Here is a 27,395-nt window from a genome sequence, read left to right as displayed (position 1 = left end):
GGAATTTGGATTGATCTCTGTGGAAATAAGCTATTATTGTTTTTAGGGACTTCCATCCATAAATTTAGTTAACAAATTGCACCCTGGGTAATCGAAGATTATAAGTTTGTCAAATTCTCTGGAGTTAATTTTATCAACGGCTTTTATTTTATTTTTACATTGATAGTTTTGAAAGAAAAAAATAGTGATATCTTCCTTTTTTGTGCTTTTGGCCAAAAGTGTAAAATCAAAATAAAATTGTGGAGTACCCTTAACAAGTAATTTATTTTGGCTGGATTTAGGTATTTGCTACGGCCATTTTGGTATATTCCCCTAAGCCTCTGGTATTTTGCGACGCTCACTTGACGGTCACACTCCGTTCATAATATACAGCGAAAAAAGTCGTGCGTGCGGGCGAACGCCACAAAATAATTAAACACTCCCCGAATAACACAACTAAACTAGTGCAAAACTAACCGACAGTGTACGCCAAACTCCGCGTTTTCGATGTAATTAAACAGAATCCTAGAGTCGAGCGTTTAATTCAGCAAGCTGAGCCGTAAAAAAGCAAAAGCAAAGCTCCGAGGCGTTGGCCAAAAAGAAGAAAAGCGAAAAAAGAAACGAAGAAACGCAGTGGAAAAGGGAGACGCGAAAGAAAAAAAAATGCATACAGAAGGAGTGGTGGCGATTTTTTAATCAAAGCTGGCAGAAAAACAAAAGTTGTGGCTTTTCAAATAAGACTCAAAAATAGGATAAAAAAATATACGAATTAAATATCAATTCCTGTGTTAAGAGCTAGCGAAGCAACTAACATTCCAGTTAAGTGAACATGTTTTTGGCCAGCATAAAACCATAAAATCTGCCGAGCACATTTTCCCCTGCTCGTGAAACCTCGCACACATATACACACCCACACACGCACGCATAGGAAAATAGCGAGAAAACCGCGTGAAAAACCATGTCCAGCTGGGCAGAACGCGTCCACAGGCGTGCCGCGGATTTGGGCAACGTGGTGACCTCCTGTGGCCACCCCGCCACCGCCCCGGCCTATCCGTATCGCCTGGAAAAGGTAAAATTCGGGGTGCCACTGGAAGAGGTCTGCAAGCATAACAACAACATTCCCGGACCCCTGCTCGTCCTGATCCTCAAGCTGAACAAGGAGTCCCCAAATCGCCGGGATGTATTCCGCGCCCCCGGACATCAGGGCGCTATGAAGAAACTCATCCACTTCCTGCAGGCCGGACGACTGGTCAACGTGGACAACTATTCGGTGTTCACCATCGCCAGCGTTCTCAAGAAGTTCCTGCGCAAGATACCCAATGGAATATTCGGGCGCAGCGGCGAAATGGAGCTATTCGCCATCAACGATCTGCAGAACGAAGTCGAGCAAACGGAGCGACTGCACAGGTGAGTCCAAAGAAGGTGGGGCATTCGCCACTATGAGGCTCCTTTAAATAGCACCAGAAAAATTCGAGAGGGATCTCGGTTATCAGTGAAAGTGACCAAACCGTGATTCAGTCATTTCAGACATTCCATTGTCAAAAAAGTTGCGCGTTTTCATTGTAACTAAACACTTCATTCTGAATGCTTTCAAAAAATATCGCGATGAATACGTCTTAAATTATTTCCTTAAAGAATTTAAGTAAATAACATCAGAAATCTAATGATTTACTAAGGAAATCTGTGAATGACTAGTCGATGATTAAGTCTACTTGGACATTCCATTGCTAACAATCGTGTTTATTGTATTTACTTTAGACAATAACTGAGCATTCATTTAAAATGATGTTTTTTTTTGTTTTTTTTTTTTTATATGCCGCAATAATGCTCGAGTTTGAAGAAAAAATAAATTGTTTCCTAAATAGATAAAAAACACTAACATTAAAAGAGCAGAATAGTTTAAAACCGACTTCAAACTTTTTATACATACGACGGGGGCAAGAACTTCAAATAAAATATAATTAACTTTGCTTGCTTTCTTATAATATGTAAGTTTTTAACTAATTTTTTCTTAAGTAAAACTTCAAGTAACACTTAATTTGGAAAACGTTTTTAAAACTAATGAACATAGACAATTTATTAGGCTTCAGTGAAATCATTACAATACCCATAAATTCTGCAAAGGCATTTTAATATATTTTCACCAAACAAATAGTGTTCGACAACATCATAAATTAATGGAAGACAAGTGAAAAGAATTATTATTCGGGATGTATTACCAGGAAAATTAGTATTCAGTTCGTGTGCTAGACTACAGGAATTTATTCAATGTACTCCTGCAGAAGCTATTATTAATTCGACTAGACTACATATATAGATTCTAAGTTCTGTACTTAACAATATAAATTTGGTTAAACGTCTGTGAACAATCGGGGGAAAACATGTTCATAAAATCAGAACTGTATTCATCTTTTAAATTCAAGTGTATATGAACTTTGCTTAGCGTCTTTTCTTGTTTTATGCACTATTATTTTAACCGCAGGTGTCCGGCATACACATAGATGTTTGTTTTTTTTGTTGTAGTGTAACTAGCTTGCGGTAAACTTGCTGAACCGGATCTTTAGATGTATATAGATGTAGATGTAGATTCGGTTGCAGCCTAAAGAATCTTCAGGGGGAGTTAATTCACTGGAAAGTCTGCTTCTTGTTGTTTTCATTGCCTACGCTCTTGCTGTTGTTGTTATATCGCTTTTGTTGTTGTTGCATGTCACTTGTTGACACATTTGTGTGGATTTTCACCAATTTTCACTTGAGCGTTAAGCGTTCGCTTAACCCTTAGATGTGCCAGGCAATTTACATAATTTGTGCGGCAGCAGAAAAAGCAAGCAACAAATGTTTGGTTTTATAATAAACAGTATTACTTGCAAATATTGAACCAACGTATAACACTGATGGTAAAATGTTTATTACAAGACATTTTCTGTATTAAAAATTAAGATAGTATTTTATACATACTTACAAACATCCTTTGTAGGTTGCCTTTTTAAGGTATAAAAAAATTACATTTCTAATAATTATTTAAAAATTATTTTGTTTATAACAAGATATTTACTATAGGCTTCCACATAGCAATTTGAAATTCAGATTAAAAAACTATTAAAAATAAAGACAGAAATTAAGTTATATAAATTGCAAGTCTTCAAATTGTGGCAAAGTATTTATTGATCGGCAGCACCTAAGTTTAAATTATAAAATAGTGACTGTAGGTATATAATTTATTCCTCTTTTCGCTGATTCATTGCTTAGCCTTGTATGGGTTTTAAGAAACTTTGAAATGTAAACAGAAGTCGCTGAAAGGGTTAAGCTTGGATTTTTTGATTCGCTGATGGTTAACTCTCGGTTGTTGTTTGTTTTTTTTTTCTGCAATCGATTTCTAACCATCTGAATTAGAGCATAAAGCGTGGGCCAACACACAGAAAAAGAAACCCGCAAACGCAGGCTCAATTAAAAGTAAACGAAATATTTTGCTGCTGCAACTTGCGATTGTTTTTTGTCCGTTCTTCTTTTTCACAAAGTGAGAGGCCTGCAGTAATTAAGAAATCGAACATTTACAGCCGATCGATTGCAATTGACAGCCAGAAATGATTTGTCTATTTGGGCTTCCTCTGGCTGTTGGTTAACTTGCTAAACAATCGCCTGATTGAGATGGATTGGGATTGGGGGATGCTACTGCGTCAGCAGATCTATTGGTTACATTAAATCCCGCGCCAAATGTGCGTGTAAACAAATAACGTCAGCAATAAAACATAAATTTAAAACTTCTACATGCGTAGAAATCGACCGCCAAATTATTTTCATTTCGCGTTAGGCTTTTCGGGGGAAAGATGGGTTGGAAAACGTAAATTTTCAGTTTGGCAACCTGTGCGTTTGTGCACAGCAGCGGTTGAAAAAATAGCAGCTGTTTTCTTATAACCAAATCAAAATTTGTTTCAAAAAGATTTTAAATCACAGAAAAAAGGATTTCAAATGTTATTGTTCAAAAGGTGTCTTTTTGCTTCTCTTCTTGAAACATACAATTGATTTAAGTTGACAATATAACAGTCATATAAAATAATCTATTAAAATAATGATCTGAGCATAATTTTTTTTTCTTTCAATTGTTCTAATAATTTAGAAACAATTTATTTTCTATATATATTCATTTAATCTTGAAAATGTCGTTGAATGTTTTGTTATCGGGATAACTATTTTACTGACCGCCACTGTGTGTATGTGTAAACTTTTTAAACCTGTACAATTATATACACATTTATTGTAATTGTTGCTGCTGCTGCTTTTCGATCCTTTTGTTTATTTACTTTTTGGGGCAGGCGCACCAGCAACAACAAGAGCAGGAGCAACAACTACAGCAACAAAAACAACATTGGGCAATCACAGTCGAATCAAATCAAACAAAATGAGCGAAAATAGCGCCTCTGCCGAAAGAAACAACACCAACACCTTTATAAATAGACACGCGTTGGAAACTTTGTATCAATTAAACGTAAACGCGAAAAATACAAAAAGGGAGAAAGAGAGAGGGGGTGAAAGAGAGAGACTGCTCAATTCCATCAGTTGGCACATCGTTTGTGTTTGTGTATTTTCCAGCTGCTGACTTTTTTGTTGTCTTTGTTGCTGTTATTGCAGCGCATCGACGTCATTGTTGCACGTTTTTGCAATAGTCTAAATATACTTACATATAAATGAACTGTGTATTTTTTTCCCGCTGTTTTGTTTTGTGTAAATTACAAACATAACAAAAAGGAGACAAAAAAAATTAAGAAAGCAGCTGCTGGAAGAGAGTGCTATTAATGCTTTCTCTCTCTCCCAATTTCTCTTTCTTAAGTTAGTCCTGTTATTCGCAACTTGTTGCCTGGCTGAAAAAAGCTTTTGGAGCTTTTTTCAACGCCTGTTGCTTTTTGTTTTACTCCTATTTACATATACAGTCATTTCTTCAACTCCCTTACATTAAGTCCTGAAAAAAGATACTTTGACCCATTTATGAAATGTTTGTAAAATTTTACCGTTTTTATTTTAATTTAATGAAAGGACAAATTTGACAAGAAATATTAAGTGGAAGGTTATAAAAGTGTACACATCATCTTATTTTTATTGACTTAAAGCAAAATGTATTACCTCAAACGTATTTGTAAAGGGTTAAATAAGCGATATTTTATGTAAATTAATGTAAAAATTGTGTTATTTATTATCAGAATCGCCATTGTATTTGGTTTTTTATTTTTATATTGATTTAAAAATCGGTTATTGCTTTGCAAGGAAAATTAAACCCCTGCGGGAAAACGATCTTAAATCAGATTTTCTGCCCGATCAGCTGCCATATGCCATCTGCTCATTTTGCCTTTCTTTCTTTCATTTTTCTATATTCTCCTTTCGCTTGCCCTTTCTTCAATTACGCACACTATTCTGCTTCTTCTTAGTCGCTGGCCATAGTTAATAGGCTATTTACACAATTGCCTGCTGGACAATTGTTGTTGTTGGCATGGGAGGGAATACTGACTGCTGCGAATACTGATAAGTGCAGAATAGAGCGATGAGCAGGAGGAATGAGAATTTGCCCGCTTTTGTTGGTCTAGACAAACAAATGGCAAAAACTGCAGTGCAAAAACGACAAAGCCGCATTGTTCCAAATGGCATTACCAACAACAACAACAATAACAACAACGGCAACAACGTTCTTGTCTATATGTCCATAAGCCATCAACGTCATCCAATGTCTGGAAGGGCCCTCCCCCATCCCCCGCCCACTTCCAGACGACTGAGATTCGCTTCCTGATTATAATATATGGTTATTCAGAGGCAAGGTATTGTTTTCTCTTTTTTATCGGTTTTTATCGGTCGGGGTTGCACAAAACAAAAGATTTACGGATGGATACGCAGTAGTAGTTACACCACCCAAAATCCATGTAAAACTAATTCTTTAGAATTAGCAATTTCTTTACAGATAGCCCTTTAGTTGTTCTTTCACAAATTGTTTTTAAGTTTTAAGCTTTAAGCATTAGGATTTAAACTGTTTTTTCGGGATACATTTGTGAAATTAATTTAGTTAGGTAATTTGTTCTGCTTTTTCTAAAAAATGAACTTCTGTGGTATTGCCTCTAATTAAAAATGTATGAGTGATTAGATATTTTTATCAATCTTAATCATTTTTGTGTATTGGTTATTTGTGAGTATGAAACGTTCTCACTTTTTATCGGTTTTTTGGTCGAGGTAGGTTTTGTTTGTTTTCCGGGGTTTCTTAATCAACTTTTTAAGACTTACCATTGCTGAAATTTTGTGAAAATGTTGAATCCTATAGGAACCTGAAAAGTTGAAAATGAAAACTAATAATATTTGACTGTTTATTTTTTAAAACTTATTTTTAAAACAATAATGAACAATTGAAGAAAAAAAAAAAAAAAATGTTTTTTTTATTCAAATGATATCCAATTACTCAACAATCTTTTAGAATTCTTGGTAATTCTTGAGAAGTGTGGTAAAGCTCTGAATACCTTTTGTGGGGTTGCTAATCTCTGCTTGTTTTATTGACTGCCACCTCAGAAGTATCCATTCGAATTTGACTTTGCATAAATATAAACTCGAAACTGCCGTCGACGTAGGTAAACAGCAATGCCAAACAAAACCAATAAATGTTAAATAAAGCGAACACAACAAAAATGTACTTATAAACATACGAAAAGCGCGGAAACTTACGTCAGTGGACCGCACCGTCTGTATTTCTTTTCCTCAAGGGTTCTCTTGGGTTCGCACTTTTCCCTCAGTGAATCGCCGTGAACGTTGAACGATGAACAACCGAACTGCAGACGACGTAGTCACTGAAAACATATGGCGGATATACACTGGCCACCAGGGAATCGATTCCCTTGGGAGTCATGGTTTTATCCGAACAAATAATTTGTTCAGTTTTATAAAGAATTTTGGATGAGAGTCTTATGTATTCATTTTCAACGTTTATGTACTTCTATAAGGGTATATTGATGTAGTGCCGCAAGTAACACAGTTTGAAAAACGATTAACTGATTGAAATAAATAAACAAAGAAAAACAAAACTGAAAAATTAAAAAAGTCCAACGAAATTCAGTGAATTTAATATGCAATTGTTTTTTTTATTTCCTAAATAATGAAATTGTTATATAAAAATGTTGTTTTGGCAATTTCTTACAACGGAGGGCAGACCACTTAGTATCGGCGATTTGTGATTGATCACCGAGGTATATAGACGAACAATCGGTTGTGGAGTGTAATCAGGGCATTGTCGTTAGCTTGGTTGGTGGGTCATAGTCGTCATCCAACGCATATCGTGATGTTTGCACTTAGTATATGTATGTTGAAAACTGCTTTTTATTATCGTGCACTCGAAGTTGTTGGTGCGAGTATTGCTTTTGCTCGGTTCATTATTATGACGTATTGTCTTTTGTATTGTGCCGACCGACCAACTACAACAACTGACATAAAAAAACTTGCTGCCGCTGTGGTTATGTTTTCGCATCTGTTAAACGAACACAAAGGCGGTGGCTGCCACTTCATCCAACTGACTCTCGGATCTTTAACTTATACACAGAACATTTAAAAAAAAAATGAACTCTTAATGGCAATTTAAAGTCCTTCTTAAAATAAACTAATACATTGATATGGCGTATTACTTGTGGAAACTGTTAAAAGGCATGACTAGATTGGATATTGCAAATTATGATCAGATAATATCTGAAACAAACCTTATTCTTTCTGTGTACTCGAAACTTGGGCGTGGATGTGAACAGAAGATGCAGATTGAGCTTGCCTTGCCGCAATGAATATTGATGCTGTTGCAGAAAGACAGAAAAAACAGAGGGGGGCTTTAAGATATAAGAGATATGAGCAGCATAATTATAAAACTGACCGATCCGGCCTGCTTAGTAGGCAAAAAATGTTGCCGATGTGATAAGCGATCGCGAGATACATACACATTTTTTTGTATCTATATTCCTAGAGATGCGTAATTCGCTTAACACTCCGGACTATCATTAAACTTATTTGCTTATGACCTAATGTAAATGAGTCATTAAGAAAGACGACCACATCAATTGATCCACATATTGTTTGTTTTATCGGCGCATTCTCATGGTTACATGATATATAAAAACTGACCAGTATTTATCTGTTGATTAACTTAAGCTTGTGAAAATGCGAGTGAGACATCAGTTGGTTAATAGCGGAAATGATTTTTTTTTTTAAATGTCTTGGTTTAGAGTTTAAAAGTTAAAAAGGGCTAGCTGTAAATCAAAATAATTAACTTTTCACTGTTTGTACAATTGTTGTAGATAATTATCCATAAGTGTATAAGTGTATTTGGATTATTCACAAGTGTATGCGTGAATTTGATTGAAAGATATACTTTGCTTATATGCCCATCTTATTTATAAATAGTAACTTTATAATTCACAGGCTAGTGGCTGTCAATTACAGGCTTTCTTTATAAAAAAAGGCTGACTTAAAATCTTACAATACAAATTCTTTGTTATTAAGCAATTTTTGACTATATACATAAAAAGTTGTAAATAAGGTTACTTCATACTTCTCAATATTTTTTTTTATTTTTGCCGTCTTTTGGTTTATAATAACAATTCATTGGAATTGCATTTTGTATGATTATTATCTATTCTTAATTGCAATTATTTTGTTTACCCCTGACTTGCTTGTAAAACATATTTATATGCTTCCCTATATACATTCCGCTGAAAAGTCTTTGAATATTGCAGTATTTATATGCTATCAGTCAGTTGAATTCCATAAAGTATATGCATTTATGCATTTGTTCATTAATGTAAAACAGTTCAGTATATGCAGTGCAATGCAAGGAAACTCAATTATCTTGTGTGTGATATTTCACTTATCACTTACACAGACCTCGACAGTCGGCATAATTCACTCACTTGACTTACTCACTCCGAACAACTGAAACCGCGTCGCCGATCTCCTCTCGAAAGTGTCACAAAAGCGTTGGGTTGGTGGGAATATCGAGAAACTGGTTTCTCTGTAGGGCAGAGCATCGCATCTTTCGAGACTTCTCATACGTAACGGACTGAAAACAAATCGCAGATCTGCAGACACATATAATATTGTGATAAAAAACTGTTACAAATGCGGCAAAATACAAAAAAAAACGAGAGAAAAATGAAGCAAATAATAAAAACTTTACACAAAATTGTCCGACATATTTCATTTTTATGAATGAAAAAAATAAAAGCTGCCAACGGCGCAGGGCAAATAAACCAAGTTAACAATAAATGAAAATGATTCATCTAAATAATATGACGAGTTGTGGCTGACTGTCAATGAAGAATACGCAGAAGCTACGCATGCCAAATACTTAAATATATCAAAATCGGAAACTATGTATTTAGCACCGATTCGTGGAAACGTATGCTAATGCTTGTGCCGATTTTGTTATTGTCTTTATTTGTGGCTTTTTTTTTGTTTGGCCTATTGATTATGTAAATGAGTGGAATAAAAACAGCCTGATATGGCGCATGCGCAACGCTATTATATAAGGTAATCCACAGACCCTAATGGACCGTCGATTCCGAGCGAGTCCATCAGTCACGAAGCAGAGTTGAAAAAGGTAGAAATCATCAAATGATAAAGTAAACAATAAACCACAATTACTCATACCATTAAGGTACTTATGTTTTGGGATCGTAGGGTTCGGGAACTCAGTTCGGTTCAGTGATATTGCTTATCTCTCCAATATCGACAGACGTAAACACTTGTTCCGCTTTCAGTTGTTGTTGTTGTTGTTGTTGTTGTTTTTGTAGTTGTTGTTGCTGTGGTTTCTGCGGTTGGTGTTTATGTTTTTTTTTTACAGCATTCCACGTAATTATTGCAATTAATAAACGATTTGTACGCATTCCGCTTTATGGGCGTTAACCGACGCCAAAACAATCAAAAACTAAATGACTAGTAATTGATAATCGTTATCAGTCGGCAACATTTAGCCAAGAGTTCGAGGTGATCATTAGTTTTTCCCCCCACTATCATTTTGACCCCCAAGGAGTTCAATGCTCACAATGAAGAAGCCTCAACATGTGTATTTCTAAATTCGTATCGATAAGATAAGAACTGCTCCTTTTTATTTTATTTTGGCATAACATTTTCAGCGTCACGTTTGCTTTTCGTTTTTTTATTTACAATGCAATGGTTGTTTGATTATGGGTTACTATAGTGTTTGTTTGGCTTGGGTTGGGTCTGGTGGCATTGCTTGGGTTGTTCACTTCCCCCTATTTACCCACTTGTAGATGAGCAAACACATTGAGAGATATCAATGAACTAATGAACCTGGGAACTTGACAAAAAAAAAACCTTGACCAACGACAACCCCAGAAGGGTTCAGATGGTACTTTTTAAATGCCCTTGATAAGAATATTTAGTTGCAGAACTATTTCCCACCAAAAGGTATAAAGAAAATGTCATGAATCAACAGCAATAAAATAAATCATTTGGTATTTTAAATGCTTAAAATCTGGCCCATATTAAATCCCATGAATATATATAATTTATGTATAAATATGTCTTTGATCGACATTTTATTTTTATTAAATAGTTTGTTGAATATTAATGATCAGCTCATTTAAAAAAAATTTTGCGAATAGAATGTTGACAATTTTGATGTTTAATGATTTGTTTTAGCATTTCTGTTGTGATCAACTTCTATGCTTTTTTTTTGCTCTTGTTTATTTTTATTTTCATACTTTTTTTTGTATGTTTAAAGCGCCATTTCTCCAACATATTATAGAGTAATGTCTTGTGTGGATAATTTACAGCATTTACAGCATTCTCCATTTGTGACAGTTCATGCGGGTTCCATCATCGTATAAATTGCTGTTGACTTTTTTTTTCACTTTAATTAACTGAGACTTGAGACTTCTCAATATTATACTTTTCTTTAATTTTCGAAAAGCCTATCGGTGCACTTCCTTTCCGAATAGAGATATTCATTCTAAATGCAACACTTATCATCGCCCTAAGTTGTCGTTTCTCTCGTTAGTCTGTTTTTCTTTCTTCTCGGGGCAATTCACACCACATTTGAAAATAAAAAAAATAGAGCCAGACAGCCATCGCATTATAGTATAGTTCATTGTCAAGCGATTTTAGCCCCCACTTCGTCATCTTCTCCTCTGTTTATTGTTGGATCTTGGAGTTTTCACTTTTTAAGCGCCAGCTTTGGAGAGATGCCGCGTAGAGTGTTGCTTTTAAAAGCATTAATTGATTGAGTTGAGTTTTTTGTTTTTTTTATTTTTCTCGTATGCGCCTTGCTTGGCTTGTCTGTTGTGTGTTGGCTTTTGGTGCTGCCTTTGGTTTTGGTTAGGTTTTTTTTTTTCGGTTTTGGTTTTGGTTTTGGTTAGCTACCTCTATCAAGTTGTGTAATGTGGACGCTTAGGAGGAGGTTGCCAACCAGTTTTTCTTCTTCCCCGGCCAAAGTCACCGGGCTGCAGCTGGCGGTCCCGCAGACTTGGCTTAACCATTTGCTTTGAAAAACCATTAGGCACGCCAAAATGAAATGAAAGTGTGAACAGAGAGGAGCTGCTCTGACTTTCTTTGCCGGCCCGGCTAGGCGATCATTTGGATGGGTAACAAGCGGCCATCAGTGGTAGTAGTTCACCTGAGAATGAGTCAGTGCACTTCTGTAATGGTAATAAAAAAAAATAGCATGACTAACAATTGCCCTGCCAGCTCAACTCGCTCAGGCCATTTATTTTGCTATGATAACAGATCTTCACAAATATTTATCAGTTTAACAATCAACTTTGGTCATCGCCTGCACTTATACATATTTTGAAATTTTTTTCTAAATTTGAAAAGGGCTTAATAAACGAAATTTAAATAACTTATAAAAGTTGATCTCATTTAACCCATTTATTAAATAGTTCTTAATTTATTTAAAATGTTAGTGGTGTTCCAAAATAAGAAACAAATGTGTTTTATAAAAAACCAAAATTTGGTCCTAGTAAAAAAATTTTAAAAAATAGTTCCTTGGTTAAAATTTTTAAAGTATTATAACTATAAAAAAGTCAAAAACTAAGATATCCCCAAAAACGTTTAATTAATATTAAATCTAAAATTATTGAATATATAATACATTTTTTAAATTTTAGGTTTGGGATTTATTAAAACAACAAAAATTACAATTACCTAAGTAAAAGGCCATATTTGCTTACAAATTGTATTATTCCTAAAACTTTAATTAACCAAGTAAATAAATTATATGTTGAATGGTTAAAGGAAATCAATTCTTTCAAGCAGGAACTGGTTTAAACATAAAAATAAAGTAAACTATTTCTTAGAGTGTACTTTTGATAAGATTTATGTACCGACATTCTTTTTAAAGAACCTTTCTCTTTTCCCTCTTTTCCCCTTGCAGACTCTTCGGTTCGCTGCCGAAATACACACAGCATCTATTAGTTTTACTGTTCGGCACATTCCGGGTCATAGCGAGCAATGCGGCCCACGCCTCCACCGGAATGACCAGCGAGGCGCTGGGCGTGTCCGTGGCCCCCAGTTTCTTTCAATCCTGCGTCAGCGATGGCAAGACCGCTCGCATGGAGGATGTGCTCAAGTTTAAGGTGAGTTCGTCGCTGCTCTTTTCACGGCAGAACATTTTCAAAATGTGTTTTTCATTGACTTTCAGGTCTCTACCAAGATCATGCAGAATATAATTGATAAGTTTGCCACCCACGACATTTTTGGGCGTGATAACTACGAGTACTACGCCCGTGTCACAGGACGCATTCTCAAGGTGCAGGACGAGTGGATATGCAGCTTTCAGTATCCACCACCGCCACGGGGCAAGTTGGCTCAACAGAAATACGCATGTGAGTGGTGCATGAGGATGAAAGCATTCCATTTAACAATCTCTAATTTGGCAATCAAGAAAGCACTTGATTGTAGATTGTTTTAGATCGAAATTAAACTGCTTATAATAATGATTTTTCGAAAGGGATATAAATTTAAAAGTTATAAAAAGGAATGAATTGATACTTTATTCTGATTAAGTGGGAAATTTAAATTATTCAAAATTAAAGAACTATAAACTAAATTAACCTTAATAACTTGATTAAATAAGATAAAACCTTTTAGTTTATGTTTAGAGTGTGAAAATAGACAATGTAAAAGCACATCAAGCCAAACAATTGCAGAAAAAGTTAAGCTAATTTTTAATTAGATTGTACTCAACAAACCAAAGAGTCCATGAATCACGTTAAAGGTTGACTCATTTTGTGCAGTTAGTCCTTAATCGATTTATTGATTGGTTAAATAGCTTTCCAAATTGGGTCGAAATTGCTTCACATTTTCTCTAGCTAATAACTTCTTATCGCTTTCCCCTTACAGTGCAACATTCTTTGGAGGCGGAGAAGACCTGGCTGCAGTGCCAATGCGAGCGTTGGGGCTTACGTGAGTACCTGAAAAGTGTTTTGTACCTATACCTATCCGTAGATGTAGCTAGATGTATACTCTATTGTGCTTTGCTTCTGGAATCTCCACCTCTATTTATACTCCCACACTGTCCGATCTAACTTCTGTCTGTGACTGTGTGTGTGTGTATGTGTGTGTGAGTGTGTGTGTGGGGGAATGCGATCAATAAACATGTATCTGATACCCGATAAGCTCATCTCTGATCATCTGGTGTCCCGAACAGATAAACCTAAGCCCCCACCCCGCACCGCACCTCCATTCTATAGATTTGTGCTGCATGCCCAGTAGTTGTAGTTGATTTTTGTATCCCCTCATAACGACAAGTCATCCAAAATGCATTTGTTAACCCCCTTGCCGACCTGTGTTTAGTGGCCCAGGAGGAGTCCCGCTCGACGCCCGCCCTGCTGACCAGTTCCAGTTCGGCGCTGGAGAACAGTGTCCTCTCGCTGGGCGTTTCGCCGGAGCACTCGTTCATCGAGAGCTGTGCCCGCCTCTCCGTTTCGCTGGAGGGACCTGGCATCTTTGCCATGACCTCCTCCCCGCTGCCGGCAAAGAGGAACGGCAATGGTAATGGTAATGGTAATGCCACGGACTACGACTATGATGACTATGCCGATGATGATGAGGACAACGATGAGCTGGACGGAGTTCATGATTTTGGTGCCGAATTGGAGATCAGCAGCATAGCACCGCCGCAGGGAAGTCGCGGCATATATCGCCACAAGCAGCGGACCCAGCAGCCACATCACTACCAACAACAACAACAACAACAACAGCAGCAGCAGCAGATGCAACCGCATCAGCGGGACTACGAGGACGACGACGACGAGGATGAGGATGAAATGACCTTTGTGAAGCGTCGCTATCGACAGAATAAAAAGAAACCGGCGCCGCCGAGCAGCAGCCAACATCAGAGGCGATTGCGCACGGGCACCAAGAGCCTGGACGGCGGCGGCGGAGGAGGTGGAGAAAGGCGTCCGAGCTTGGGATCGGTATCGGGATCGGGAGCACCAGTGGGAGCTCCGGCAGGAACATCGGCTGGCAATCCCACGCCGCCCAAGCTCAAGCAGCGAACCTGCAGCCGCTGCAATCGGGGCATACGACACAGCAGCTCATGCAGCTCCAATTCGGCCGGAGCAACTGGCTCCAATTGCGCCGGTGGCGGCAATGGTGGAGCTGGAGCCGGAAATGGAGGAGGCGGAGGAGGAGGAGGAGGAGGAGCCGAAGGCGGCATGACCATGGAGGAGCTGAGAGCCGTCAATCGATATGCGGAGAGCACCAAGAGCCTCTCGTATCTGCCACAGGTGAGGGACGAGTTCTTGCTGGGCTCACGCATTTCCGTTTGAGATATTTGCGACCGTTGTGTAGAACGTACTACCATCTAGTTATAGATCTAGATACTAGGTCTAACTCATTTGCAAAATGCTCGAATTTCTTTTAAGTTTTGGTCTCTTTTTTCCAGGAAATGAAAAAGAATCAAGAACCAAGAATATATTAGTTTCTAAGTTTTACCTTTTTATTTCTTTTCCATTTTCTGTTGCGAATTTTCATTTATTGTAATTGAACTTTTTGTAATACCCTAATTTAATTTCCCTTGTTTCTTGTGTTTGAATTTTTGTCAATTGGAAATGTTCTCTCCTCTAATCTCTATCACTCACTCCTACTTTGACTTTCTCTCAATCTCTCTTAACTCGAATCACATAGCAAATTGCTGAAAATTGTTTCATTTTTTGGAAATGTTTGCCTAGTTTTTTCTAATATTTTCATAATCTAACCAAAACAAAACAAAATTTGCGCCTGCCAACGAAAATCAACTACTACTTACACAACAACAACAACAACAATCAACAACACATTTTGATATTATATTGTAAGACATAAGAAATTGAAGAATCTACGCCCCCACACCCTTTACACGCCCCAAAAACTGTACAAAAAGTACAACAAAATCAACATACTTCACCAAAACTCTGTACAAAAAAAGGACTAAAAACGGAGCAAAAGTTTAACTCATATTTTCTAATTTAAATTTTATGTTTATAATTTACTTTCATTTTTCATTTTAATTTTTGTTCAAACTTCTCTTACAAAGATAAACAACCAAACAAAAAAAACATTAAAAACGAAAACAACAAAATGTTAAACCATTTCAACAAAAACATAAAACATTTTATAAATACACTTTCTATGCCCCAAAGACCTATTTTCACTAAATAAAAAACGAGTGCTATATTATATTGCCACAAAACAAAACTAAACACCAAATTGCGTATTTAATAATCCAAAAAAAACTTGGGAATGACCAACCTGAAAGCAATAAGAGAAGTTTTTCATCAATTGACTATAAGTTCGACTTAGAAGATATTGTGGAATTGTAAATATTGTTTAAGATTATGGAAGTATTTAGGTGATCGGAGAGATATTCAATATTGGATTAATTATTACGAAGGAGGAGACAGTTTACTTCAAATCTAACTTCATTCAAATAACTAAGGAAAATTAACTTATTAGGCCCTTAATTTTATAGAGACATGTTTTGATGGCCAAAATTAATAATAATAGGAAATTTATGGGGTCGTGGAATTTTTCCCTAGTCAACATTTTCTGGATCAAAAATAACTTGGATCGAGTAACGCAGAAGTATACAAATCTTTTCTAAACCTCTTGACACCGTATATAAACGTAGTTATCTATAGATGTAGCACACCATGTACACTTTAGTTATTATTTATTTTAATGTTCTGAATCTTATCATTTGCTGTACAAAAAAAAAGTGTGTGGCATACCAGACATAAACTAGAACGATTTGTATCATAAGCTAACGATATGATTTCCTTTTGTTGTAATCGTTACTTTGTAATATATTTTTAGTCACTTAAGCTACCCGAAAATATTGTTATATTGTTATCTTGTGCACCACTTTGATTTGTTGTCGCTTGTTTGTCTTGTCTATGTAGCTTAGAAGCCTGCTTTTGTCTTGCTCTGTCTTGTCTTTAAGTTGTTTGCTGCACTCCGGCATAGTTATATGTAGTTAACACTTAACCAAATAACAATTAGTTGTTAAACAAAACGAGAAAAACACAAAAATACGAAAACATATTCATGCAAATACTACAAAACACGAGCCGAAAACCCAAAATTGCATTTGTAATTAATCTTACTTTTTGTACGGAATTTATTTATTCTTGAATGTTGTTTCCACCTCTCAAGATGAGCAATCAAAACGCTTGTTGGCGGTTTATTCACTGAATGTTTCTACCTAATTATAATATGCTTGTTTCGAATATTGAGGGTATTCATGGTGAAGTTTAGTTGGATCAAGGATCTTAAATTTATGATGAACACCCTTGAATATCTTCTTCATCATTTTGTATAATCTTGCACTTCTTCCACTGCGCTGATTTTGCTGCATTTTACATATCACTAAACATATTGTTATTGTTAACACGTTTTTATTTTGTCAACTTTTGTTTGTTTAATATCAATTTTTTTGATTTCGCCTTTTAAATTTCTTAAATTAAGTGAATCAAGCAAAAATTACAGCTAGCTAAAAAAAATTATTTCAATTGCCAAAAACTCTAATGCGATAATTTTGAATCCCCCATCGTCTTTCCACCACCACCACCAACAACAACAACAACAACTACTACACGACAACAACATCAACCAACCAACCAACCAATCTACCAAAAATCAAACAATTGCAATGAAAACATGTACGAACTGGAAAAAAAAAATGTGTTAGGTCCATGAACGCCAAACCGCACGCATGCGCACTCGCTCCGAATGGTTCCTGGGTCCCCGGGATGCGGTGGTCACGTTGCAATTGCCGGCGGACACGTGCAGCAATTGCTGCCTGGCCGCGGCCGCCGGTTATTTGGGCGGCGGCAGCACCAGGGACATGCGACAGGCTCAAACGGAAGGCGAAAGAAATCAGGCGGCGTGGCTCTACCACTTTTATCGCAGGCAGCAACAGCAGCAGCAGCAACAGCAGCAACAGGAGCAGGAGCAACACTTTGACGACATGATGGACACCGAGGACAGCTACGGACAGCAGAAGGAGCAGCAGCAGCAGCAGCAGGAGCAGCAGCAACAGCAACAGATACATTCCAAGGGCCTCTTAAGGCCACCGCCCATGCAACATCAGCAGCAACAGCAGCAACGTCGCCTGCTGCTGGACGTCAATTCGGGTAGTTATAATGCCGGACTAACTACGCTCACCACCACCACCACCAACAACAACAACAACATTAATTTCGGCGACGATCTGGCCTTTTATCTACACGAACCGCTCGACAACACATGCTACTACTCCAGTCATTGCTTGAGCCGGCTGCAACCGGTTGTTGTTGTCCACGAGGAGCAGCGACTGGTGGAGGTTACCGACAGCGATGATGATTCTTTGGATGGCGGTGGCCCACACACTTTGCTGGCCCACGAGTTGCAACAGCATGTGGAGCCCAGGCAGGCGGCCATGTTGCTGCTGCGAAACTCTACGCCACAGCAGCAACATCGCAGCAGCAATGCTGCATCCCTGTACCAGTCCTTTGAGGTGACCTCCACCGAACTGTCCCACGGTAGCGACAACAACAACCGGGTTAGCCAAGACAACAGCAGCACAGGCAGCAACAATAATAACCACAACAACTTTGCCACAGTCATTTTTAATGTTTTGGACTTTTTGTTTTGATAAAAAAAAAAAAAAAAAAAAAAAAAGAACAAAAGAACAAAAGCGAGCTCTAAAGATCGGAATGATATGTCTTGTGTTTTGTAGCTACCAATTGCATCCAATCATGAATTTTGCTTATGTCCAACTAATGCTAAACATTTATATTTAAGGTCTTAGTTTATTTACGTTTTGTTAAAAGGAACTCAAAGTGTTTATCATGTGTACGTTTTTAAGATGGAATCAAAAGGGTGTACCCAATTCGATATTAATAACCCCCAACCAAGCATGATAAGCCAAGATTTCTTTGTTGCCACCACAAGCCCATTGGAATTTTGTTAAATTTACCATTTTTATTTTGTATTATTTTTGATTTAGCTATCAACTATATTAATTATTTATTTATATTGTGTAATTTGCTCTCATTTGTCCATTTATTATTTTGCTTTGTAACAATAAACTTTTTTATTTATTTATACTGTGTATAACCAAAACCGAAAGATGTTGAAAGCTTTTTGTGTTGTTTTTCGTGTGTTACACTCTCGATCCACCAACAGACATGTGATACATGCATAATTACCTGTGTTGTACTTGTTGTTGTTTGATTTTGCGTACTAACCCCGAGTTTTGTGTGTGTTTTGTCCACATTTTGTTCATTTATTTGTTAACGTTATTGTGAGTTGTTGTTGTCGTCGGAACGCCCACAAAGACGGTCAGCAGCTGCAACAACCACAGCAAACAACAGTAGTAAGCCATACACTCGTATAACATCAAGAAAGCGCCTCCAGACCAACCAACCACAAACCAACACCAACACCAACATTTATTTGCTACTCCACAACCGCCAAAATGAAACAAAAATAACTCATCAGCAATATTATTTCTCCTCTTTTTCTTTGACCCGTCTTTATTCCCTGAACCCGAACTTTAGTTGGCAACATCCGTTTGAGTAACAGCGCCGAGTCCATTCAGTATGCAGCCCGACGACCGGTCGCCAGTCTTGGCCTCAACTCCGGCCTTGGAGGCGTCACTACCACCACCACCAGCAGCAGTACCCACAATCCCACCACCCGGCGGCTGCTCATCAGTGTGCCGCGCCAGTATCGATCCTCGCTGCGGCGCAACAAGGAGAAGCAGATCGGCGGCAATAGTCAGAGCAACAGTAGCAATAGCCTGGGCAGTGATCAGTTGACCGGCAATCCTGGAGCAGCCGGAGGATCGTCCGGTCTCGGTGTTCCGGTGCTAAACAAGCCCCTGCTGATGGTCGGTCTGCTGCCAGGCGCCGAACAGCCGCCGTCGGTGCGGAATTCCATTGCCGAGTGCGGCATCTCCACGCCGGATGCCATGGATGTGGGTGTGGAGTGCAGCACCACGCTGAGCTTCAAGCCGCCGCGGCTGTAACAAGGACAACCGTCAATTGAACCGAGAGCTGAGGATTCCCCACCCCCCAGGACATCCGGCATAAAACCACTCTAGATCTAACCATTTTTAAGTGAAAACCATTTTTTAATACGTACACTTCCCACACAAACAAAAACACACAGAAAAACGGGGGTATCAAATCGATCTCTGGAGAATTAAGGAAACCATATGTTAAAAAAAAAAAGTATAAAACTGGTTGGTGCAGCAAAAATCTGGCAGAAGGTGTGCACTGATGCAACCGCTGCACCGTTTACAACCAAGTTTAACTTTCAATAACCACTGTTATTGTTAAATCTCTAGAGATTACCGTGACAACCCAAGAACATCATATATGTTAGGTTATGGTAAATATATGTATTTAATGTGTATAGCAAGAAAAGGCTGATTTTCTTTAGTTAAACAAACAAAACATAAAAAAAAAACCAGAAAAAACGAACGAATTAAAAGAAGAAATGTACAACTTAAACTAACTATATAATGCAACAAATTGCCAAATTTTATTCATTTCGTTGTGTGAATTAGGTTGATTTTACTTTATGTTTTAGCCAAGAATCTCCTAAACTTAAACATTGTCAAGGTAAAAATAAACGAAGTTTTCACCTGATCGCAAACCGAAACAACGATACAAAAAGCAGAAGAATTTCTTAGCTCTGTAACATCTGAACAATCCAACCAATCGATTTCGAGACCGACTCTCTGTCTTTTTAAGAACCATTACAAAATACTACTTATAAGCTATCCGAAATTTAAAATAATCAAATGAACAGAGCCCCTTTAATGCAATCATAGACCCAAACTAAATATTACAGATTTACATTCATTTTTGATACAGACAAGTACAAAAGCAAAACTAAACAGAAACCAATCGAAAAATATCTAATATATATTCTACATTATTCTTACAAAGATAAAAGCAACAAATCGTAGCATTTAATATATAGTTAAGCGTTTTCAAATTATACTTGTAATTGCGAACGGATATCAATTTCTAATGATGTTATCGTTAATAGTGCTATGTGTACATATATTCGTGAATGTCTATGTGTCCAAAATATATATAATATGTATATTTACTACACGATATGCAAAAACAGCCCTTCCTGCGGGAAATCAGAACTAACAAACGAAAGCTAACACAAAACGAGGTAATTCCAATTTGTATAGAAACCGATTTATCGATCCCTGAACGACTAGTTTTAAATAGTTCCAATCCAAGTATACGGTCTGCTGGAGGTCCCTTTGGACCCAAAGCAGATCTATTTCCACTGCCCCGTCACTTAGAAAAGTTCTGTTTCCCCCTCATCCCAGACTTGGAGATTTTTCAGTCAAAATTGAAAAATTCTTTGCGAAGTTCGAGAACGAAACAATTTCCTCGCTGTGTTTTGCCACATTTGGTGTGTTTGTTAAATTAAATTTACATAATTAATCTAAATGTTAGCTAAGGAAATAAAACGAGTGTAAAAACATACCACTTATTTGGCCATTTCATACGTAGTATGAAACGCATCCATTAATTATAAAAACTAGTTCATAAAGCTCTGAATGTTGCCCAGAACATAGGAATAAAAAAAAAAAACCAAGAAACACCAATTTGTTGATTAGCAAAAGAAGAAATACTTTATTGTATCGACATCATTTTTATTGCTGTATATTGTAGGCTATAAGCTATAAAATATATAATTGTATAAATCTTACAGAGTACGAGTTCGAGTGAAGTACATTCATTAGCCACTAAAACCTATTACATAAATATAAAACGTATTGTAAATGATGACGGAAAGGTTATAGATGTACGCTATATTTACTGAGCAGGATCTGTTCCATACAATTTCAAGTGCATAATGCATTTCGAATACATTTTTCAAATATTTTTTGTAATAAAATTTTATTATTTTTTTGATTTACCCCATTTTTTTGAGACATTTTCCATTTTGTGAAAGTTGCACTTTAAGAAATTCTGTATACAATAAAAAAAAAATAGAAACCAGAAGAGAAAAGAATCATACATATAATGTAACTAATTACTGAATGGAAAAAAATAAATAATTTAATTGAAAAATTAAAAAGGGCGGGCCTGGTCTTAGTTATCTTAAATGCTAAACTTACGAACACATATTTGGTCAGAAGTTGCGGCTTAAGTTTGGGCCCTAAATTTGACTGACAATTAACGCGGAGATTCCAATTAGAAAGATTTTTACTTTTTTGTTCGATTGATCGATTTCTCAATGTCATGTTAGGGTTATAGTTTGTAATCTGTCAAAGAAAATCCGATTAACTCGAACATGATATTGAGAAAATAGTTTTTTTTTAATTCAGCAATTAGCTAAACTTAATATTGTTTCGTGTAAGCTTGAAGAATATATATTTGTTTTAAACAAAACCTTATTAAAAGTGATAACCAGAAATGTTTTGTTGGCATGTGTTTTGCAAAGTGTTTTAGTCTTTTCCATATTTCTCTAAGCAATGGTTTGGAATTTTACAAAATACTTTGTGATTTGATGGTTCATATTAGGGTTTTGGAATCTAAAACTATTGATTTTAAAGCTCCAGGCTTGGGATAAGTCGAGTAAAGTAACTTGTCAGTCCATAAATTTAGGGCCTTAGCTAAAAGCCTAATTGTACAGAGCTCTGTCCACTAAAATGCCGTGTTCGATGAGGAAACTCTCGACATCGGAGGCAAAGAAATCATCGCTGAGATCATCGGTTAGCCGCACAAAGTTCCCGATGACCGCTTGAGCCTTGTAGACCAGCAGAGCGGGTAGTCCCTTGGTGCGGAAATCCCGGCTCATTCCGGCCACGGAGCTGCAGATCTTGGCGAACTTAATGGACGGATAATCGCTGGCCAGGCTGTCCAGGCATTTGTTCAAAGTGGTGCAGGCGGCCAACTGTCGTTCGTAGATGTGGATGATGATGGTGGTGTGCTTGTTCTCCTGCTCCACGCAGGCCAGGAATTCCCCATGGGTGCTCAGCTGTTGCACCTGGCCAAACTGCTGGTGGTGTCCCGTCTGGCGCAGCATCTCGGCCATCCGCTGCTTCTGGTATTGCTGCAGGAAGTCCTCGCTCATCAGTTCGTCCAGCTCGGCGTCCAGCTCCTCCTGCCGCTTGCGCTCCTCATCCTCCGCCGCCGTGGCCGTGGTGATGGTCAGCTTCTTGGCCAGCGCCAGCCGTTGGCGCTCCGTTTCATCGCGGCGCTCCGCTTCCAGCTGCTTGAACCGCTGCCAATCCTTGACCACGCCCTTGGGACCAGTGTTCGTGGAGCCCTGCTGCCGGAATCCCCCAGCCGGAGTCGCATCCGGATTTGTGTCGATGGTCAGGCCGGAGGACCGCGATTTACCCGCGGCCCCCTTGGAGTCATCGCCCTCGTCTCCGTTGTCCTCGCCCTCGCTGCTGCTGCAGTAGTACTCCAGTTTCTCACCCAGTAGTTTATCCTCCAAGGTGGCCATTGTTGCTAATTACCGAGTTTTTATTTTTAATTTACAATTTAATTAGTGTTCTAGTGATGGGATAATGACTATTGGTAGTATCGATAAATATATCGGTGTTTCTTCTGTCGATAGTAGAAGGCTTATGATATGATCGTATTTCCTGAAATCCATTTAGTATTTTTCTGGGATTTTTAAATTGTTAGTATATTTTTTAATATTTGGGTAGTAGTTTCATAACGCGCCAAATTTAAAATTGTTTTAAAAGTTGTTAATTATAAACAAAGCTAATAAAACTTTTTCTTAACGATGAATTGGTGATGATTTTAAGTAATTTATACCCGATGAATTGGTTCTGATTTGGTGCTGATTTTAGGTTTTTTTTTTACTGATGTTTTGGTTATGATTTTATGATGATTAAAGTGATGATTTGAGGTTTTTTTTCTAATGGATTAATGATGATTTGGTGATTTTGTGATGATTCGAGGACTTCTGCTTTAAACTATTTATTTATTTATTAAACTTTGTTCCTTTCCCAATGTGTGCCAATTAAAATGTATGTAATTACTATTTAATGAAATTTAAAATAGCAGAAATCTTAAAGGAATAAATAGATTCTTGCAATTATGAATCATTTGAAATTTTACTCATGTTTAACTCAATACCTAGTTTTATGAGTTTTTCGTATTATGTTAAAGATTTCCTTGAGCTTTTCAGGCACTGCAAAGTCGGGCATTATCTGTTCCATGCTGTTGAAGTCAGCTTTTTCCAACTCGTCGCACGAATCTTCCGATCCCGACTCATCGGCCAGCGCCAATCTTTCGGCGAATGAGACGATTCCGCACCAGGCTCGAAAGTCCAGGTCGCCCGATCCTTGGGCTTCGTAGCCCAACATTCTGAGAGTACCTTGAACATTCTCCTCGGTGCCATGAAACTCCAGGACATCCTCTAGTGCTTGCGGTAGGCTCTGCCAGACGAGGGTTCGTTCCCTGTATTTATATTCCGGCAGATCATCATTTCCATTTCCCATGGCCGCCAACTCACTTTCTGGCTCCTCGATTCGACTTAGATATTTCAAAAACACACGCTTATAAAGCTGTTTTCGCTGTTGCGAAACCCAGACAAACTTGCTTAAATAGTCCCAGGGTGTCATATCTGTTAGATTATTTTTGATTTAACTTATTGTTAAATACAATTTTGGATTTACTTACTTTTTAGCATAGAAAGATCCATGGGTACATCAAATCTCGTTGCAGATTTTGAGAATTTTCGGGGCATCTTGGATGTGCTTTCTGGGGCAACTTTTTCTTCGTTTATTTTCGGCACAGTTTTGGGTTTCGGTGGCATGTACTTAATTGCTTCCCTAAGAGCTCGATTAAGCTAAAGTTATTTAATTAATTTATATAATGTTTATAACTAAATAGATAGATAAACGCTTACATATCTTCCAAAGGTGTTTTCTATAAGATCCACGTCGAGATCGGTTTTAAGCGCCTGAAATGCTTCATCGGTTAGGAAACTTCCTTTCAAAAGGATTGGCTCCCGTTCCGTTTCCCGTTTGTCCTTGGGCAGCAGAGTAAGTGAGTTGGGTATCAAACTGGGTCTGGTACTGGGATTAAGTGAGTCGGGTCCCAGAGCAGCCACCTGAGTCTCGGGATCCTCACTTAGATGAAATGTGGTGGTGGCTTCAATTCAAACAAGGTTACAATTAAGGCAAACATAAAATATGTGTCATTGTAAACTTTCATTGTTAAGCTATTAAAAAAAAAATTGCTTGAGCAAATTCCACAATGTCTTTTGACAATAATTTCTTAATAATTTGTAAGCCAAATGTTCGGTGTGTCAATATTATAATATCAAAGATAAACAGCTCATAACGAGGTAAAAATATCGTGACAATCGCACCTTCGATATTTCTGATATCTTGTTATTGTTTTACCTTCATACATATACAGGTATTTCTCCTCGTGTACTGAATTCACCTAAGCTTAATTGTTTAAAAATGCTTATAAACACAAAATTTGTATTCGAATTTTGGTTGTTGTTTTTAATTGTTGTTAATAATAATTTCTTGTCAGGTCTTTTTTACAGGTCTTGAAAGTATTTTTCAGCTTAATACAAATCTTATTATATTTATCAAACCAAATTTATGATTCATACTTCCAAAAGTGACTTCTTAGCGTAAAATGTTATAAGCTAGCGGTAAAAAATCATGGTTTTTTAGTCCCAAAAAAAAATGTAAAATATAAATGCGTTTAGCATTTTCTAAATAGTTTATATAATTAAAACATATAAGTAGCATTAAAATTTAAATAAAATTTGAAAATATTTCAGCAAGCAAAAAGGACAACAATTTTCACTTTTAACATCCCAAACAAAGCTTCATTATAAAATATCAAAAAATTATCAAAAGATGTCGAGACAAGAACATTACAGCTCGAAATATTTACTTGCACACTTTCACCGCTACTTCTGTTGAAGCAATATATATATATATATATATATTCGATATGTCAGGCACCACAAAACTATAGTCCTACTTGGTTACCCACCTTGAGCTGGCTTCAGCTTCTTTCGTTTCTTGCCCCTGCGAACATCCTCGTCGCTCAGTTCGTGCTCATTGATGCAGGTCTTGGGCTTGACCTCCAGTTCAATGGTGGCATCTCCTCCTGGAGCCAGATTAGCCGTGGCCAGCGAGGATTTGGGCCTTTGCTCGTTGGACGACTGCCTCTTTGGCTTCTTGTCCTCGTTGGCACCGGCACTCTTGGGCTTTTTGTCCTCCTCCAAGCCGCTTTGGGTCAGCTCCGAACTGGGCTTCCAGTAGAGCGTCTCCTGGGAGTGGGATCGCCTGAGATCCAATATGATTTTCTTTCGCTTAATGTTCTCATGTTTGCCCCATTCGGGCGTTATGCAGCGACGATAAAAGGAGCCGGCACTGGTTCTGGTATGGATGCTCGTCACCGTGGGTGTTGGCGTCATTGGTCGCGAGTCCGTTTCCGCATAGCGCCGGAACAGATCCTCCGGAATGTTATCCGCCTCATGTGGCTGCAGTTCCGGCTCCTCGGGAATCTTGTCTGGTTTCTGCTGACTTTTGCCCTCAATCGCCAGCGATGTCTTCAGCTGATTGATCACATCCTTAACCCCTGATGGAGCCGGATGGTTGCACAGCACCGAGCATCCCTTGGCAAACGGATTAAAGAGTCCGCCAAAGGGGCGTAACGAAAGCGGCATGGGCGTGGCCTCAAACTTGAGCGGCATTCGCGAGACATCGCCATGATGATTTTTGCGCTGTATTTAAAAGTCTTTTCTTGATTATCTCGTGCAAAATAAAAAAAAAATACAATTTTTTTGTTTATTATTCACTTTTTCAACTACATTAAAAAAAATGTCTAGTGTTTAATGATTAAGTAAGTAATGAATTAAGTAATTAATTCAATACTAAATAATGTAACCCCTAAACTTAAAACCACCGAAAACATTTCTTAAAATCACTTAAGTTTTATTTTAATAATTTAAATATTTTATTATTAAGAAATTTTGATATTTGTTTATGAAACCCAAAATCTAAAAGTAATGTAAGATTAGTTTAGTTTCTATGACTACATTTTTTTTTGGTTGTAAGTAAAAATTGTTATAATCGACGAGTATTTAATATTAAATATTGAAGAAAATATTTTAAACTGTTAAAAAAAACAACTAAAATTATTAAAAACTATTTAACATAATTTTAGAAGTGGGTATAAAAAGAACTTCTTGGACCACGTAAAATATATATATATATATATATATATATATATATATAAATCATAACCATGACACGAGTAAAGTGTAACATTTAAAAGCCTTGAAGAACAAATAAAACTGAATGACAAATTAAACACTTAATCAAGAATTGCTTTAATATTATTGTACAGTCTGGATATATCATTCCACCGCCTTGAATATTTACATTACCTTTTTGAGATACTTGACATGCCTCTTGGGCGTGGGAACCAATCCAGTACGTGTTGTGGCGCTCATTGCTGCCGTTAAAATAAACTCTGAGTATCGAGTATGCCGACAAAAGCCGGGGTATCCATAAACAATGCGTTCTGTTTCCATGGCTATCAGCGGTGACGCCAATAAGTTCATTTGCCTTTATCGATTTTAAACGGTTTCCTTACCAGTAAATAAACATTTTTTTGAAAAAAACCTAAATCAAAACATATTTCTAAATTTTAACCATAAGCAATTGTAAACTCTTAGTTAATTTTAATCACATATTTTAAACCTGACAACAAATAGTTTTGGCAATAACTGCCAAAACTAATGTTGATCTGTGGTTTCTTTGAAAACTAAAAAATATATAATATCATAATTTTAAATACACTCCTGACAAAAAACACTCTATAAAAATTTTGTTTTTCTGAAACACTGAATTGCAAAAATGTTATTAAGCTAACAATAATAAATTGATTTTT

At 37.2% G+C, this 27,395-nt stretch overlaps 3 protein-coding genes across 9 annotated transcripts; 1 reads left to right on the top strand and 2 right to left on the bottom strand.

Annotated features, from left to right (window-relative positions):
• The first annotated feature begins 342 nt into the window (after nt 1–342).
• LOC108136053 (rho GTPase-activating protein 20) lies at nt 343–21,579 on the top strand. Of its 6 annotated transcripts, XM_017256984.2 has the most exons (7): nt 343–1,386; nt 12,374–12,575; nt 12,641–12,824; nt 13,342–13,404; nt 13,795–14,729; nt 17,171–17,615; nt 19,023–21,579. In XM_017256984.2, exons 1-7 carry the CDS (start codon nt 938–940, stop codon nt 19,490–19,492), a joined length of 2,748 nt encoding a protein of 915 aa, XP_017112473.1. In that variant the 5' UTR covers nt 343–937; the 3' UTR covers nt 19,493–21,579. The 6 variants fall into 6 exon arrangements, with proteins under 6 accessions (XP_017112473.1, XP_017112475.1, XP_017112472.2 ...); XM_017256986.1 differs by lacking the exon at nt 17,171–17,615 and having other exon boundaries at nt 19,023–19,142; XM_017256983.2 differs by having other exon boundaries at nt 17,171–19,140.
• LOC108136057 (phosducin-like protein) lies at nt 21,108–23,043 on the bottom strand. Its single transcript, XM_017256992.2, has one exon. The coding sequence runs from the start codon at nt 22,954–22,956 to the stop codon at nt 22,126–22,128; it is 831 nt and encodes a 276-aa protein (XP_017112481.1). The 5' UTR covers nt 22,957–23,043; the 3' UTR covers nt 21,108–22,125.
• A 76-nt stretch (nt 23,044–23,119) lies between these two features.
• On the bottom strand, nt 23,120–27,043 carry LOC108136055. Of its 2 annotated transcripts, none has more exons than XM_017256989.2 (5): nt 26,890–27,043; nt 25,488–26,223; nt 24,376–24,620; nt 24,147–24,315; nt 23,120–24,090 (listed from the first exon to the last, which is right to left on the bottom strand). In XM_017256989.2, exons 1-5 carry the CDS (start codon nt 27,034–27,036, stop codon nt 23,594–23,596), a joined length of 1,794 nt encoding a protein of 597 aa, XP_017112478.2. In that variant the 5' UTR covers nt 27,037–27,043; the 3' UTR covers nt 23,120–23,593. The 2 variants fall into 2 exon arrangements, with proteins under 2 accessions (XP_017112478.2, XP_041564210.1); XM_041708276.1 differs by having other exon boundaries at nt 25,488–26,251; nt 26,890–26,953.
• Nucleotides 27,044–27,395: the final 352 nt, after the last annotated feature.

The sequence above is a fragment of the Drosophila elegans genome, unplaced genomic scaffold, assembly GCF_018152505.1.
Source record: "Drosophila elegans isolate 14027-0461.03 unplaced genomic scaffold, ASM1815250v1 contig_208, whole genome shotgun sequence".
NCBI classification, from domain to species: domain Eukaryota; kingdom Metazoa; phylum Arthropoda; class Insecta; order Diptera; family Drosophilidae; genus Drosophila; species Drosophila elegans.
Note: the sequence above shows the minus strand (reverse complement) of the source record. Positions and strands in the feature narration are given on the sequence as shown.

Excerpts from the sequence above, each read along its gene's own strand:
- LOC108136053 (XM_017256983.2), top strand. The coding sequence starts at position 938 with ATGTCCAGCTGGGCAGAACGCGTCCACAGGCGTGCCGCGGATTTGGGC. Across the intron at positions 1,387-12,373 it reads CAAACGGAGCGACTGCACAG|ACTCTTCGGTTCGCTGCCGA; the intron begins GTGAGTCCAAAG and ends TTCCCCTTGCAG. Across the intron at positions 13,405-13,794 it reads ATGCGAGCGTTGGGGCTTAC|TGGCCCAGGAGGAGTCCCGC; the intron begins GTGAGTACCTGA and ends ACCTGTGTTTAG.
- LOC108136057 (XM_017256992.2), bottom strand. The coding sequence starts at position 22,956 with ATGGCCACCTTGGAGGATAAACTACTGGGTGAGAAACTGGAGTACTAC.
- LOC108136055 (XM_017256989.2), bottom strand. The coding sequence starts at position 27,036 with ATGGAAACAGAACGCATTGTTTATGGATACCCCGGCTTTTGTCGGCAT. Across the intron at positions 26,224-26,889 it reads ATGTCAAGTATCTCAAAAAG|CGCAAAAATCATCATGGCGA; the intron begins GTAATGTAAATA and ends TTTTAAATACAG. Across the intron at positions 24,091-24,146 it reads GGATCTTTCTATGCTAAAAA|ATATGACACCCTGGGACTAT; the intron begins GTAAGTAAATCC and ends ATAATCTAACAG.